We start from the raw sequence: 14503 nt of genomic DNA, 5'->3' as shown, positions 1-14503 counted from the left end.
ATGGTGCAGGCCTCTTCTCCAAACCTCAAGCCTACCGACTTGGTCGGCGGAAAACATCTCATCAGACCTTGCCGTAGCGCCGTGACCCGCCATCATTCACTTCGGTTCCCATTGTCGAATGCCACTGCTTAGCTTGCATTTCCCACTTTCTTCTTTTCTTTCTTTGCTCTATCCTCACTCATCATCACCGTCTCTTCAAATTACTCACTGCCAACCCACGATTATCAACCTCCCCTCTCCTCCGAACGCGTCGACCAGGAAAATGGACCGCCTTTCTGCCATCAGGGAAATGGAAGCGTGCATCAACAATGGAACCAATGAGAACGAGTTTGACTGCAGGGTCCACATTCTTTATGATGACCTGATGGAACTCGGGGGTAAGGGTTTCAGACCCCGCTGCCCGACTCACCTGAGCGACCACACGGAAGAGATGGAGGTCGACCACGAACTTCCAGCCAGTGAGCCTCGTCTGCGCTCATCCGTGAGCCCGTCGTCTTCTGTCGCTCACTTCACGACTGGATCCCCTTTCGCCTCTCCGAAGAGCCACGCTCCCTCTGGAAATACTGCAACTTTCGGCGTTCCCGACCCCCATGCGCCTCCACCAGACCACGAGCCGTCCCAACGCCTCAAGACTCCCGAGTTGGATCCCCCCGCGCCCTCGCCTCGTCGTAGCCCTCCGTCAGAGCGCGAGCCGTCCCATCGCCCCACAACTCCAGAGTTTGATGATCGCTTTGCGCCCTCGCCTTCTCGTGGCCCGCCATCGGACCGCGAGCTTTCCCAACGCCCCAAGACTCCATCATTGGGAACCCATACGCCCTCACCTCCTCACAACCCTCCTGGTACCAGCGAGCCTCCAAGCCAGCCAAAGGTAGGAATCTACTATTAAGTGATTTCTTGATTCATTTAGCTAACATTTCCATAGTCACCTGAGCTCGAAAAGTGGAGGCAAGATGCTATTTCCATGGTTGCAAAAGCCAAGTTCACGAACTCGTCCCTCAGGTTTTACGACGACGGCAAGACTGTGGTGGAATGCAGTCGCGCCATGCTGGAAGATCTGCTTGGCAAGGTGACCGCTGAGACGCTCAAGGACCTGGAGTTTGCCAGAGATTTTCTCATCTTCGCAACGAAGGTGTTCGGTATGCCGGGCATCAAGTCCCTTCAAAAGACCGTGGCTCTGCTGCGTTGCAGTAGCGGCTACAGGCAAGGTGACTTGATCATGGCCGATGGCTCCGACGCTGCCCCGGTTGAGATGCATAATTGTCTCCACCTGCTCCGGCACACGCAGCATGTCCACGCATCGCTCCTGAACACGGACTTTTTGGGATGCGAACAGCTGCCACGTTCACGAGCGTTCATTTCTTATCATAACATGGAGCCTTGGGAGCAGTCATCTGCTGTGACGCTTACGCCTTGGGAGCAGTCATCTACTGTGACGCTTACGCCTAGGGAGCAGTCATCTAATATCACATTCACACATAGGGAGCTGTCGTTCATCACAGTAGCTGTATCCAGGGTATCCTGAACGCTATTATCTCGACGAGAGGAGTCTGCACTCCATCTGAAGCTCTTAAAGAGGCTGAAAGCGAAGAAGATGAAGATTCAACGTGCCCAGCGAGGCCGAACTTCCCTTGGTGGGCGCCTTTTAGTGAGAGACCATTATTCATACAGGCGAGCTACATTGACCGTCGACGCGCATGCCAATTCGTCGCCCTTTGCCCTTACGAGCGGCAAGAAGGCAGCCTGAGTTGCCCTCAACATGTCCAATGCATGGAAAAAATGTTGCAACACCATGACCCGCAAGACTTAGGCATCGAGACCAGTTCGACTGAGCTCGAGCTTAAAGCCAGCAACCTCGACAGAGAGTACAGTCGCCATTTCAAGCTCCTGAAAAAGATACACGGCGGCAAAAGCCACCAGGGGTGGCTCCTAGATACTGAATTTCTAGCGATGCCTCTTCCATATGCGCCCATTCTGCTGCAGGTCACAATCCGTGACATTATGGACGGAACGGTCATTGTCGACGCCCCCTGGGTTGAATATGGCCCACCAAGGAGCGCCTCGTCGAATTTGCTCTATCCAAGCTTGCAACTGTAGGGCCACGGAAACTCTTCGAAGCCACGGTCGAGAAACACCGACGGAAGTCTGGCGGTGTCACAATCTCAAGCATACGGCAGAAAGTCCTCAAGGCCGGCTACGATCACTCCACAACGCATATCCTAGGTTACGGAAGCTGGGTGGATGGGGCGCCGCTCCTGTGAATCGACTTGCTCATGCTCGTCAAGCGACTCAGAGGCAAAATGGAAAAGAAAGCGTCATTTGCACAGTCAAACGTCCACCAGGCCCTTTGCAAATGCAAAGATTCTATCACTGCGCACACGAGCGCGGGCGATACACTTATGATGTACCACATCATGGTCAAGGTTTGCCAAGTCTCCTAGACGTATGGCAGGAGGGTGACGAAATCGGCGTCTGCTTTCCACATTTTTCTCGGGGCGGCTTTACTTTAGGAGGGAGGGGGGTCTAACTGTGCTTTTGGCTTTTGGCTTTTCGCTCAAAAGACATGGTTTTACTGAAGGAGAGGGTCTGACTTCGGCACTCGATTTTCGCTTTTTGCTCAAAACACATGGCTTTGTTCAAGGAAGGAGGGTAACTGGCACGAATCTTATTTCAGGCGGCTGGAAATAAAGCTTTCTTCCTTTCAGTCTTCGCTACGGATTCAGCGATTCGAATTCATCATTCCCGTTTTCAATAACCTCCCTCGCCTCAGCTCTGAGTTTTGGACCGTGCAGTAGCCTGCCCCGGCAGGCCAGGTCGCGATTACCTCAAACATCTCTCATTCAAGCATGGTCGTTGCCGTCTGTGCCGTCCTCAAGGGCAAGGTGAGAGGAATTGGCTTCAAGGCCGTTGTTGGTAGTCTGCATGAGCGTGTACAGGGAGAGAGGGTCAGCCTTGAGGGCATGAATGGCGTCAAAACCGTAAGTGGGCATAATGCCCCCTTCGAAATCCAGCTGTTGGAGGACCGGGCGAAGGCGACCGAGGAGGGTACTAAGGTCGGGACAAGCGCGGAGCAGAAAGTTCTTGACAATTGCGTGCGTGATGTGTTGACGGCCTTTGCGAAAGCTGTTTTAATTAGTACGAAGGCGTTTCATGATCGTGGGATTAACTCACAGCCGTTTCCATCCTTGAACGAACAACAAGAAGACTTCATCTCCGAGGCGCTCTTCAAAGCACATCAGGTGCTCTCCAGCCCCAATTTTGTACACAATCCGGTCTCGCACTAGGTCAAACTCGTCTTGATCAATTATACCATCTCTCCTCGAGTCTGGGTGGTACTACAGGACCAACCAGCCCATGCAAAGATGGTCGTCATTGCGGTTTGGCTTGTGCTTCTTCAGCATGACCATGTCAGGATCATTCTTGATGAACTCAACATATTCCGGGTCTTTGGCGTTGAGCCGCAACTTGATTTGGTGCCAGACTCTGGCAACGCGTGTCGCAGATTTGCAAGGCAAAAGCTCGGCATTTTTCAGCTCGGCAAATAGATGCAAGTTGGCGTGGAGCAGATTCAGGCACAGCTGGAGCTCGGCCGGGACGTTGGAAGGCTTCTCGGTGATGGCTGGCTGGAAATTTGGCCTTTGTCCAGTGCTGTTGCGCAGCATTCCCACGGTCTTTCGCACGGCTTTGACACCAGGCTCTCCAAAAATCTTGGAGAGGAAAACGAGGACATCCCGCGTAAACTTGAGATCTTTCAGCGTTTCTGCAGTGACTTCGCCGGCAATTGTGCTATCGGCAGTGCTCTGCAGCACTTGCCGACAACAGTCAACGATGTTGGGGCCCTGGTCGTAAAACCTCATGGATGACTCGGGGAACTTGGCCGAGGCGACAAGGGCGGTCGCCGAATGCGTCAACTCTTGGTGTGTAGGTCCCTACGTACATGTGAGCTGAAGAAATAAATGAGTGATCAAGAGCTAAACATACTTGTTCAGCGCGTCTTCCATTCTTCTTCTTTGAGGAAGGTGTCTTGGGAGGCGGTGGTGGGAGGGACTGGTCCGCAGAGCTTGCGCGGGGGACCGAGGGAGTAGGTGATGGTGGAGGCTCCGCAGTTGGGGTTGTACTGTGGAGTTCAGAACGCGCCGGCGTTGATGGTGGCAGAGGAGGCTCTGGGGATGACTGCTTGGGCGATTGTGGAGGTGACGCAGCTGGTGTTCCCTCTGGAAAAGACGGCGAAAGCCCCAGAGGCTGCGGAGAAGGCGGCAGAGCAGGACTTCCATGCGAGAAAGAAGACGACAGTCCACGTGCAGGACTTGGTGGGTGGGGATCAGCGGCCGACGACACCGCGCTTGTGGTGGGTTCCACGTCCTCTTCGACACTTGCACCGGGGGTGAGAGGCCTTGGACGGGGCCTGGGTCCGACGTTCCAAACGTCGGTAATCGCCTGGGTGAGCTCAATGAGCCTATCGTAGAAACCGTCATCGTCCCTTGCTCCGTTGGCCCACTCATCAATACCTGCTGCAAGTGTATTATGGTCCATCTTGGTAATAGGAAAGGTCGTAAAAATTTAGGAGTCTGGCTGGAAGGAGGATGGTTGTAGATGTAAGATGGGTGAGGATAAAATTCCAGGACTGTGTGGGGAGGACTTCGTGAAAGGTCTGCGGTGGGAAAGAACGGTCAAGACTTTAAGTTCGCGAAAGATTGTGAAAGGCTGTGAAACCGAAAGTGAATGACGCCGCTGTGAAGTAATCCCCATAAAACTTCTTCAAGCGCACCTAAATTCTGCGAATACTCATCTACAGCTCAATTCTTCAAGTCACACTCTCATCTCACCGTTTACCCTCTCACTGCAAAGATGTCACCTACCCCGGAGAATGACCGGCATGTGTAGTTACCCTCTGCTTATAGATGAGCATATGAATGTGGGTAGATAACTCAAATACGTGAATACTCTCTATTCGTGCAGCGGACAGGCGTAACTGACGTAGCGGACGACTGCCCCATATACGTGACCACAACAGCCCACGACTGCTCCCTGGGCGTGACAGTCACCGCGGATGACCGCTCCCAAGGCACCTCAACACCTCGCAGACCACTACCTCTGAACTCCTTTCCATCTTCTTTCGCCACTTCAGAAACGCCCTGCATCCTTGTCCACATACATCATTGTGCTTTTCTCCAATGACTTCTACATTGTCCGACGTACTTCTGTCCAACTCTGGGCAACAATTCTTCCAATGCAGGCAATGCGCGCAGCCTCGAGCTGTTCATCGGCTCTCCCGTGACACAGGACTGTGCTTATTCTGCGATTCCAACGTCTCAAGCCCGGCACAGCAAATGAAGTACTGCAGGGCAGGTTACCACGAGCAGCCCCTCCAGAACTTCATAAATCACGATGGCAGCGAGCGGGAGACTTGTGGCGAATGTGAGACGATCTCAGGAAATTGGGCCCACTGCAACCCAACCAACAACAACGAAGGGCAAGAAGCGAAAGGACAACGACGCAGCCGAGTTGAGAGAGACAACCCCCGAGCAAGCAACACCGCCACCAAAGAAGAGAGCGTTGGTGCCGAAACCCGTCCTCCCCAAGGGATACAAACACGCTGTCAAGCCGCATCTTGTTCGTCTATTCGGAGAACCGCTTAGCCTACCGTTGGACAAAGACCGGGAACAGGTCATCTTCATGCCTTTTCAAAGCGTCCGCATGCGTTTCGCCGGCGAAGATCCCGTCAACCGAAGGCTCACTGCTGAAGCTGATAGCAAGAGCTGCTTCGTCGCCTGCATGATTGCCGCTGCGGGTTTCTATCGCTCCAACGGTAAAGCTCAAGTCAAAGACTACGCCAGCGAGAACATCCTTAACGGACTCAAAGAAAATTAGTCGACCACGTACAGGTTCAAGTCCTCGAGGACCCAATCCAGACTGATGATGTCTCTGGAGGATGCACAAATTCTCGCTCAAGACCTAGGGATGTCGACGCTTTGCAAGCGATTTTTCCATGCTCTGCGTCACATGCCAGCGAAAGATCAGCAGATTCGATGTGGCCACTGCAAGGCCATCTACAAAGGTGGCGCCAGGACAGAACACCGCACCTTTGAAGAGCACGTACGACATAAGAGGTTGATTGAAACGAAGGACCAGGCATACCACCACTGTTCATGTGACCACTGACAGACACTCTTGTAGGCGTAACTGATGCGGCGGATGAATGCTCCCTAGACGTGCGTGTCATAGTGGATGACTGCTCCCTGAGCGTGTCTGTTATAGAGGACGACTGCTCCTTAGGAGTGCCCGTGCAAGCGGCAGAATGATGTGCGCAAACTCTGGCACTCTTGATGTCGCGAATCGTTATTCCGTACTTGGACGGGGATAGGCGCGCACGGCATGGGTAGCGATAGAAATTCAGCATCTATCAGCCCGCCCTCGTCCCCCTCAACAGCCCGCAACCTTTCAACTGTGTGAAGTGGTCAAAATATTCCTCGTCGAGCCCGCCTGCGTTCAGCTCAAGTTCGAGCTTTGCAACTTGCATGCCTAGCGAATCGGCGTCCTGCAACATGCTGTGCATGCACTGATGATGGAAGGTCCAACTGAGACTGCCCTCTGCTCGTCCACATGAGCAGCTCCAGACGGACTGCCAGGCACGGCGGCGGTCGATATACGCAGCGTATACGTTTGTCCCGTCGTGACCTTGCTCATTGGAGCGCACCAGGGACGGTGTGGCCTACGTAGCTGGCCAAGATCTTTTAAAGGGCTGATCCTGATCCTCTTCGGAGCCGTCGTCCTCGCTGGGACTTTCCTCGTCGTCGTCGTCATCATCTCGGATGGCCTGCTGTTCCTCGAGGAGTTCACCTCTCTGTACGCTCCTCTCTGCGGTGGCCAGTCTGGTGATCATTCTCGGTGAACCTTACGAGTCTTGCGTCGACGACTTCGTCGTCAATCTCCTCCATGGCTCCGGATGTATCAATTTGCGGGACGATGAAGTCAGCAGGTTCCTGGATTTCAAAGTCATCCACTGGGAGAGTTTCAGAAAGCTTGAGCTCCGCAGTGCCTTGTGTCTGTTGCAGCCCGTGTGCCACGTCCAGTGGCTCGTCGACGAGGATGCCGAGATCGCTGAATCGGGGACCGGTGGGCTCCCGATTGGTGTTGCGGTTCTCCACGACACTCAAGACGAACAGGTGGTTGAATACTCTCGGAGTATACATTGGCGTAGTGCCATTGGCCAGGCGCATGAGCGGGATAACATCTTGACAGATGAGGACCGGCGCTCCCTTGAGTTTCTCCATGTGCTTTCTCCATTCTTTGCCTCCATTCTTTGCCTCCATTCTTGGCCTGTCGTACGAGGACGTTGGAGAACCGCAGTCCAGCGTTCATTGTGGGCCTATCATAGGTATAATCCCAAACTGGGCTTGAGCCAAATTGAATTAGGCGAAGAGGCACAACGATTGTCTCGTCGTCAATAGTCGTCATGAGAAGGGCGTATTACTCTGGCGGCCCTGGGTTGTTCAGGTCTGTTGACTCTGCTTAGTCTTACTCAATCCGTATTGGTATTACTGAGACGAGCTGTATAAATAGATTGGTTAGTAATTGTCCTTTTTCTTAATGGCCTCGGATTTTACCTTGGGTGACTTCCGGAGCATTCCAACGCAGACGAGGGAAATTGAGATTTCCCGAAAATCGTGGTACCCCAGTTTGACACTGTCCCATCCACTTGGTGCGGATTCGTAGAGTAGCTTGCTGAGATCTAATGCTGTTAAGCAGCGCTCGGCCTCACTACTCGCGCAACCAGTGCTGAAAACGTTGTTTTGTTGGTAGGCATTTTAGTCTCTTGGTGCGAATCCAAGATCCATGCGTGGATGCTGCCTAGTCGTCATGCCTCGGAAACATGCTCTCTCGGGCTATGAAGCAATCCGGCGTCGTGGTGAAGAGGACCTCGTCCGCGATCTGCTTGTTGTATTGCCCCTCGGTGCGTCCGCGCAATTGGCGCGCTGTACGACTGCTCCCCGAGCGTGACAGCTACAATAGATGACTGCTTCCTGAACGGAAACATGGGCGCGGTGTCATTAGTCAGGCGGATGTGCAGTCGTCGTCTCATCGACATTCACTCCTGTAGATGAGGCCATGGAGCTTGCTTGGAAGATGACAAGACAAGCAAGGAGAAACCCCCAGAAGAGAGGGGAGACACTGATAGCCCAGGCTGTTGGGACTTTTTACGCCGATAGATGGCGTAATGAAGGCACTGTATGTAGACTTGGGGAGAGGGAGGAGGCTACAACTAAGGAGCGGTCGTTTAGCGTCACGTCCACATCTTGAGAACTGGCGTCAACAATCCTGATACTTGTTGTCTCGTTGACATTCGTCTTCGCGCGAGAAGGGCGCGATGATTACGTACACTGAATCCACCGCATCCATCCAATTCGAGGCCGGCCTCGGTGTGAGGATTTGGTTGTAGCATGTGAGTTCGTTTCATGCGCTCTTTCTATTCTTTTTTTGCTTGCTTGCTTGCATCCATTTGCACGATGGCCTGTCCATTCCATTCCATTTGGTCTTGCGTCATTTTGTTGCAGTGAAAGAGACATCACTTTTTGTAGAGAAGGTGAAAAAGAAACATTGATCCCAAGGAGAAAGAGAGAGAAGAAAAAGTAAAGGCGGAAGAAGGAAAAAGAGGAGAAACCAAGGAAAAGAGAAAAGGGACGAGTCGTCCGGAAGGATTTAGAGACCTTGGTCCGTTTGTTCTTCGCTTCAGTGGTCGATTAAACGCCCGCCTTCTCGGGCGGGACGTTGAGGTTCCAGTCGATGGGACCGGTTTCGCCGTAGCGCTGCTTGAGCCACTCGTTTGTCTTTTTGAAGTGGCCGCAGTCAAACTGTTCGAGTCCACAAGTCAGCGAATGCTCACTTTTTTCCGCGAGAAGACGAGAGCGAAGGGTGTCCTCAGAGCTCTCTAAGCTGAAATCATGGTTGATGCGCAGCGTCCCGTCACTCGTCAGACCATCCGCGCGCCCGGTTACGTTGCCAGAGGCACAAACACAGAGAACTCAAGATGGCTGATGTGAAAGAGTGAAGCAGGACGCAGCGCAACCTCAGCAGTATCTGAATGGCGGATCGGGGTCGTAGAGCATGATCCACCTCATCACTGGACAGGGATCAAAGACAGGAAAGGGTTGTGGGTACTTACAAAGCCTCTCGACGCACTCAGTGGGCTCGGATGTACGCTTTTGAGCACCAGGTGCTTCTGCGCGTTGATGCTCTTGACGCGGCCCTGCGCCGGGTTGCCCCAGGCCAAGAAGACGACGCCGTTGGAGCGCGTGCGGTTGACGGTGTCAATGACCTTTTGCGTGAAGCGCTCCCAGCCCTTGCCACTGTGCGAGTTGGCCTCGTGCGCGCGCACCGTCAGACACGTGTTGAGCAGCAGCACGCCGCGGTCGGCCCAAGGCGTCAGCAAGCCGCCCTTGTTCGGCGGCGCCTCGAACGACGGGTAGTCCTTCTTCAGCGCAATGTACATGTTTTTGAGAGAGGGAGGCGCGGGGGTCGGTGGCCTCACGGAGAAGCAGAGGCCATGCGCTTGGTTGTGGTTGTGGTAAGGGTCTTGTCCGAGAATCACGGCCTTGACCGTGTTGAGAGGCGTGTGGCGCGACCTGGATGCGAAAGAGTCAGAGGTTGAATCGCGTCTATGGGCTGCCGCCTGGAGAACCTTACCATGAGTAGACGTCCTTTTCAGGTGGAAAAATTGTCTTGCCCGAATCCCTTTCCTTCTTGATGAAGCGCTTCAAGTTGAGGAACTCTGACGACGTGATTTCCTCCTTCAAGTGTGCGAGCCAGCTCTCGTGCAGCGTGTCAATCTCCAGCTTCAGCAGGTCCTTTTGCTCGTCGTTCAAGGTACCGAGCCATTTTTCCTTGTCGAATTTGGATGGTGGTGCTTTGGCCGGGTCGGTCGATGACGCGGTGGTGGACGTCGAGACGGATTTGGGAGGACCGAAGAAGGATGTGATGCTGCCATTGGCTTTGGGCTTCTTGACCTCGGCGGCGACGGCGTCTGCTGCCTTGCGCTTGAGTGACATGATGGCGAGTGGGTTGGATGATTGGTGGTTGATGTTGCTGAGTGACGGGGGACGACGCGGGGTGAGGAGCACAGAGAGGGAACGCGTCGCGCGTACTCGCGTGAAGCCGAAGTGAAGCTATGGGCACTCTGCGGCGCTGGCAGGTCGACTGCCTGGATATCCATGCCAACGCCTACGTCACAGCTACGGGATATGGCAACTATCAGCATGTTTGCTTGCGAGTTGGCTGCCAGCTTGTTTGGAGGCATTTGATGGGGAAGTCGCGTAGCCAGGCATATAAACAAGTTTCATGCCTCTGCTGCTCGTCAACCAAACACCTCACTTTGCCCCGACATCTCCATCAATTCCACTGCCAAATCACTCTCACAATCCTACTACAACTTCCATCAACCATGTCTGACAACCCCGGCAACTTTGCTAACCGTCCTACTGAGGATGTCTGTCACCCATGCTGTCCCTCACCTATCCACTTACTGACCTAATCCAGGTCAAGCAGGCGGCGGCCAAGGGCGGCCACATTGCCCACCACCCGGTATGAACAGCGACCCCGATGCCTCGATCCTCACTAACCCTTGTGAAGGAGGACTCTGCCCCCACCGGCCGTAACCTCGATGGAACCTTCATGAAGGGCAGCCACGCTGCCAAGGACGCGGGTCACATTGGAGGCCTGCACGCCCACGGCGAACTGGCAAGTTGAAACGCGCACAACATGACGATCCGGCTGCTGACTTGGACAAGGCTGAGGGCGAGAGCGGACGTCGCGACGATGGCACCTTTGTCAAGGGTAGCGCCGAGGCCAAGGAGGCCGGTCACAAGGGCGGAATCCACTGAGTGCTGCTTTGCATGGACGATTGACGATGTGGTCCACACGGATCAGCCTTTTACGACGGAACGATCAAGAGCATCTCAGAGACAGCTCAAGTAGGGAATGAAATGGAGTCTTTGTGTTTTGTGATGAGACTGGGCTGAGATGACAGGGCTTGCATCGAAGCAAGGACGGCGACTGGTACGACGTGAATCCGAGTCAGCACGCGGTCTCGTGGATGTTGTTGACTTGTCGTACGACGGCCGGCAGAGCCAAGTGGGTGAGGGGACGTCCGGGTCAGGAGAGGGGTTTGGCGATTCGGATAGGAACGTGGAGATGGAGGTCGATGGAGTCGATTGTTGAAGGGAATGAGTGGCAGATGCGGGCGCTGCAGTGGTCAGGGGCCAGGTGGTTGCACGGAGGTGAAGATGGGAGGTGGCTGCTGTGCGGTGGAGTGGCACTCGACCCGCAGGGCCACAGGGCACGACTTTGGCTGAATAAGCAAAAAGGCCACCACTACCCAGCAATTCGGCTCCGCGCCGCCATGACCCAGACCACTGGGCCGAGCCAGCACACTGGGAATCGCCATTGTCGTGAAAACATGGCCAACAATCTCCTCGAGGTATTCCATTCTCTCTCTCCATCCATATCTCTGTCTTTCCTTCTGCTTCGTCCTTTGCCATTGTGCTCTGCTCTCGATCGTCACCTCTGCAATCGCGCCATTGATCGTCGCCCTCGTCGTTCCCCGCACTGTTGCGATCCTGCCCTTTTGCCCTTTGTCGCACTCGCCCTGCGCTGCCAAATCTCGTCTGCTAAGATGCCATTTCAAACAGGCCGACAGCTCTTCGTCGAGAGAAGAGAACTGGGAAAGGTGAGCCGTCGCTCTCGTCATCGTCCACCGACAAGTGCCGTTGTTTCGTTGACGCTGCCTAGCAACACTGAATCGGTCCGCGACGACATTTACGACTACATTCGCGAAAACGGGAGAACTTATCATCGTCATGCAGCGGGTTGTCAGTCACGCCCATTTCCATCTTTCCTGACGATTCTACGACTAACGATGCCTTGTAGCCTACTTGTACCCTAACGACGAGGTATAGAGACCAAGTCCCGCCACCTTGCCAATCTGACATCCCCCCCCCGTAGCCCGAAAGAGAGCGACTCGAGCTTCAACATGAGCTTCTCAAAATTCTCTTTGGAATGCGCAACTACTTTGCCCCTCTGCAAAACCCGAGAAAGATACTTGGTACCTTGCCCCACCATGCGACCGGCCACTCGGTACTGACATGTGCGCCAGACGTTGGCACCGGGACGGGCAAATGGGCTGTAGAGATGGGTACAACAACCCGCATCCCCATTCGACTCGCTTTGCTGACGACTCTAGCGAACGAATTTCCAGATTGCGAAGTAGGAGCGGTGGCTTTGGTGGGCGTAACCAGTTGCTAATCTTGGCCGCAGGTGACGGGCACAGACTTGTCTCCTATACAGCCAGAATGTGCGTATCGTGATTGCTGTCGAACTTGTATCTGACAAGAATCCAGGGGTACCGGAGAATGTGCAATTCATCATTGACGACGCCGCAGAGGACGACTGGTTGATCCAGCCCGACACGTACGACTACATCCACACGAGACTGCTGTTGGGATGCTTTGAAGACTTTCGAGACGTGATTCGCAAGTCGTATCGATACTTGAAGCCTGGAGGTTGGATGGAATCGCAGGAAGTGTATCCGACGCTCTACTGTGACGACGGCACCATGAGCGACGACTTTCCATTCATGGAGTGGACACGAACGCAAGACAGCGCAGCCATGAACATCGGAAGGCCTCTTCGGATTGCCAACAAATTGAAGCGTTGGTATGAACAGCAAGGCTTTGTCGACATCCACGAAGAAGTTTTCAAACTTCCTATCAACCCCTGGCCCAAGGACCCTCAACTCAAGATGTTGGGCCGCTTCAACGAGAACGGTCTGCTCGAAGGCCTCCAGGCATTTACTCTTGCGTGGTTCCATCGGGGCCTTGGTTGGACCAAGGAAGAAATCGAAGTCTACCTCGTCCAAGTGCGAAAAGCCATTTCCGACCGCAACGTGCACGCCTATCACAAAATGTAAGCCATGACCAAAACATTTACATGAGCCTTGCTCGCCGTCGGCGTCCCAAGTGCTCCCGAGACTGACGCCACGCTCTTGGGCCAGCGTGGGTCAGCGTTTGCCGCCTCCAGACCCTTTTTTGCTAACTCCGCGGCTCGACACAGGTACGTCGTTTGGGGCCGCAAGCCCCAGTCTTGGGAATTGGGAGCAGAGACTGTAGCCGCCGCGGCTGACTCGAACGCGCCACGGGCATGAGCCTTGTCTCGTGACAAACCCGAGCTCCCATGGTGGCGAGACTGCGGGCAGTCCTTTTTTTTTTTTTTTTGACGACGGAACGGCCATGCCAAAACTCATGATGACGACGATGTAATGATCAATTCGTTTCGACATGTGCATGGCGCTGGAGATGGGTTTGTTTGGAGAATTGCTCCGCCGTCGTGAACTGGCGGGGCAAGGCAGTTTGGTCCGCGGACATGTCTGTTCTTGATCTACATTTTCGGTGGGACTCCTTCCGGTGGGCCCTCAACCTCGACTCTTGATTTTTTTCCTTCCTTCATCTCAAACCAGCGAGCATGTCAGTCCGTGGGCGCGGAAAAGGGCGGCTTCAAGTCATCTGTTCTTGAGATGCGCTGTACGGCGGGACTGTAAGCAGAGACGGTCCACATGTCCGCCTTGGGCCTTACTGGCGTGTTTCCAAGATTATCTTATCGGACTCTGCTTGGTATTTCGGCTGTCATGAGTTTGTCTCATTTTCCAAGTATGTTGCAATTGGTCAACTATCAGAATAACGACAGACGTTTTACCTGTTTTCCCGCCTCACTCGTCTTGCATGGAGATGTTTTGAATTCCACGTAACGCCTGTAGGCTGGATCCGAAACAGTGTCTTTTGAACAGTGGTAAGGTAAAGAGTTAACAATCGTTTGCTAGAACAAGGTTTGATTCCTTCTCTGCGTTTGTCGTTCGCCACACTCCACGATGCACAAGAAAGACACTGATGCAGTTCGCAGACAACTCAGCAAGCTGCGTTAAAACGTATCAACATAGACAGTCATGAACAACAAACAGTCCGACGTGGTTGACACGTGACATGATAGCCAGCCGGGAGAGCTTGTCGACCAGGGTCATCTCTAGGTTGCTCATTGGATGATAGCGCCCAGAGATAAGGGTTTCCTGCCGCTCCCGTCGAATCCCACGCCAAAGCGGAAGCTAACCGATGCCGACGACGACGGCGCCTCTGGCAACCTCATCATTCCCTGCGTGCCTTGCAATCAGGTCTGCATTCCCAAACGGCCACCACGGATTCGCCCTGAGAATACTGCCAACAGCAGCTTTTTGACGGATTAGGACCAGTCAATTCAGTCCTAGCTAAAAACCGATCCGTAAAGCAACGCGTCCAAAAGCCAGTCAAAACAAGGCGCGCTCCGCGGCATCTGCTCGTGGTTGCCGGTCATGATGGCAAGGCATTGACAGCATCGGCTCCATTAAAATCATTCTCTCAAACTTCGATCCCGAGTCCAAGCTGTCGACAGTCAACACCGCGGAGAAGGGCTGTCGAGAGCTTCTTGA

The 14503-nt window shown here is 53.9% G+C and overlaps 6 protein-coding genes across 6 annotated transcripts; 4 read left to right on the top strand and 2 right to left on the bottom strand.

Moving 5' to 3' along the window:
- Nucleotides 1–262: 262 nt before the first annotated feature.
- On the top strand, nt 263–2138 carry J3D65DRAFT_688652 (uncharacterized protein; the record flags this gene model as incomplete). Its single annotated transcript, XM_066803869.1, has 3 exons — nt 263–868; nt 923–1136; nt 1808–2138. 3 exons carry the CDS (start codon nt 263–265, stop codon nt 2092–2094), a joined length of 1107 nt encoding a protein of 368 aa, XP_066650297.1. The 3' UTR covers nt 2095–2138.
- Nucleotides 2139–2837: 699 nt separating this feature from the next.
- On the bottom strand, nt 2838–4530 carry J3D65DRAFT_672319 (uncharacterized protein; the record flags this gene model as incomplete). Its single annotated transcript, XM_066803481.1, has 3 exons — nt 2838–3120; nt 3334–3926; nt 3979–4530. The coding sequence occupies 3 exons, from the start codon at nt 4528–4530 to the stop codon at nt 2838–2840; spliced, it is 1428 nt and encodes a 475-aa protein (XP_066650296.1).
- A 2179-nt stretch (nt 4531–6709) lies between these two features.
- Nucleotides 6710–7666, top strand: J3D65DRAFT_641690 (uncharacterized protein). The gene is made up of 2 exons (XM_066801910.1): nt 6710–7548; nt 7605–7666. Exon 1 carries the CDS (start codon nt 6810–6812, stop codon nt 7446–7448), a length of 639 nt encoding a protein of 212 aa, XP_066650295.1. The 5' UTR covers nt 6710–6809; the 3' UTR covers nt 7449–7548; nt 7605–7666.
- Nucleotides 7667–8738: 1072 nt separating this feature from the next.
- J3D65DRAFT_561913 (uracil-DNA glycosylase-like protein) lies at nt 8739–10043 on the bottom strand (the record flags this gene model as incomplete). Its single annotated transcript, XM_066797536.1, has 3 exons — nt 8739–8849; nt 9161–9620; nt 9682–10043. The coding sequence occupies 3 exons, from the start codon at nt 10041–10043 to the stop codon at nt 8739–8741; spliced, it is 933 nt and encodes a 310-aa protein (XP_066650294.1).
- Nucleotides 10044–10435: 392 nt separating this feature from the next.
- Nucleotides 10436–10740, top strand: J3D65DRAFT_672315 (conidiation-specific protein; the record flags this gene model as incomplete). The annotated part of the gene is made up of 3 exons (XM_066803480.1): nt 10436–10480; nt 10531–10575; nt 10624–10740. The coding sequence occupies 3 exons, from the start codon at nt 10436–10438 to the stop codon at nt 10738–10740; spliced, it is 207 nt and encodes a 68-aa protein (XP_066650293.1).
- A 652-nt stretch (nt 10741–11392) lies between these two features.
- Nucleotides 11393–13192, top strand: J3D65DRAFT_672314 (S-adenosyl-L-methionine-dependent methyltransferase; the record flags this gene model as incomplete). The annotated part of the gene is made up of 10 exons (XM_066803479.1): nt 11393–11470; nt 11682–11719; nt 11782–11861; nt 11920–11942; nt 11995–12094; nt 12146–12184; nt 12233–12255; nt 12307–12343; nt 12390–12954; nt 13102–13192. 10 exons carry the CDS (start codon nt 11393–11395, stop codon nt 13190–13192), a joined length of 1074 nt encoding a protein of 357 aa, XP_066650292.1.
- Between the last annotated feature and the right edge of the window lie 1311 nt (nt 13193–14503).

Source organism: Phyllosticta citribraziliensis (assembly GCF_038025025.1).
Source record: "Phyllosticta citribraziliensis strain CPC 17464 chromosome Unknown J3D65scaffold_15, whole genome shotgun sequence".
Lineage (NCBI taxonomy): Eukaryota > Fungi > Ascomycota > Dothideomycetes > Botryosphaeriales > Phyllostictaceae > Phyllosticta > Phyllosticta citribraziliensis.
Note: the sequence above shows the minus strand (reverse complement) of the source record. Positions and strands in the feature narration are given on the sequence as shown.

Bases quoted from the DNA above. Each gene is read 5' to 3' on its own strand.
- J3D65DRAFT_641690 (XM_066801910.1), top strand. From the start codon at position 6,810: ATGGCCTGCTGTTCCTCGAGGAGTTCACCTCTCTGTACGCTCCTCTCT.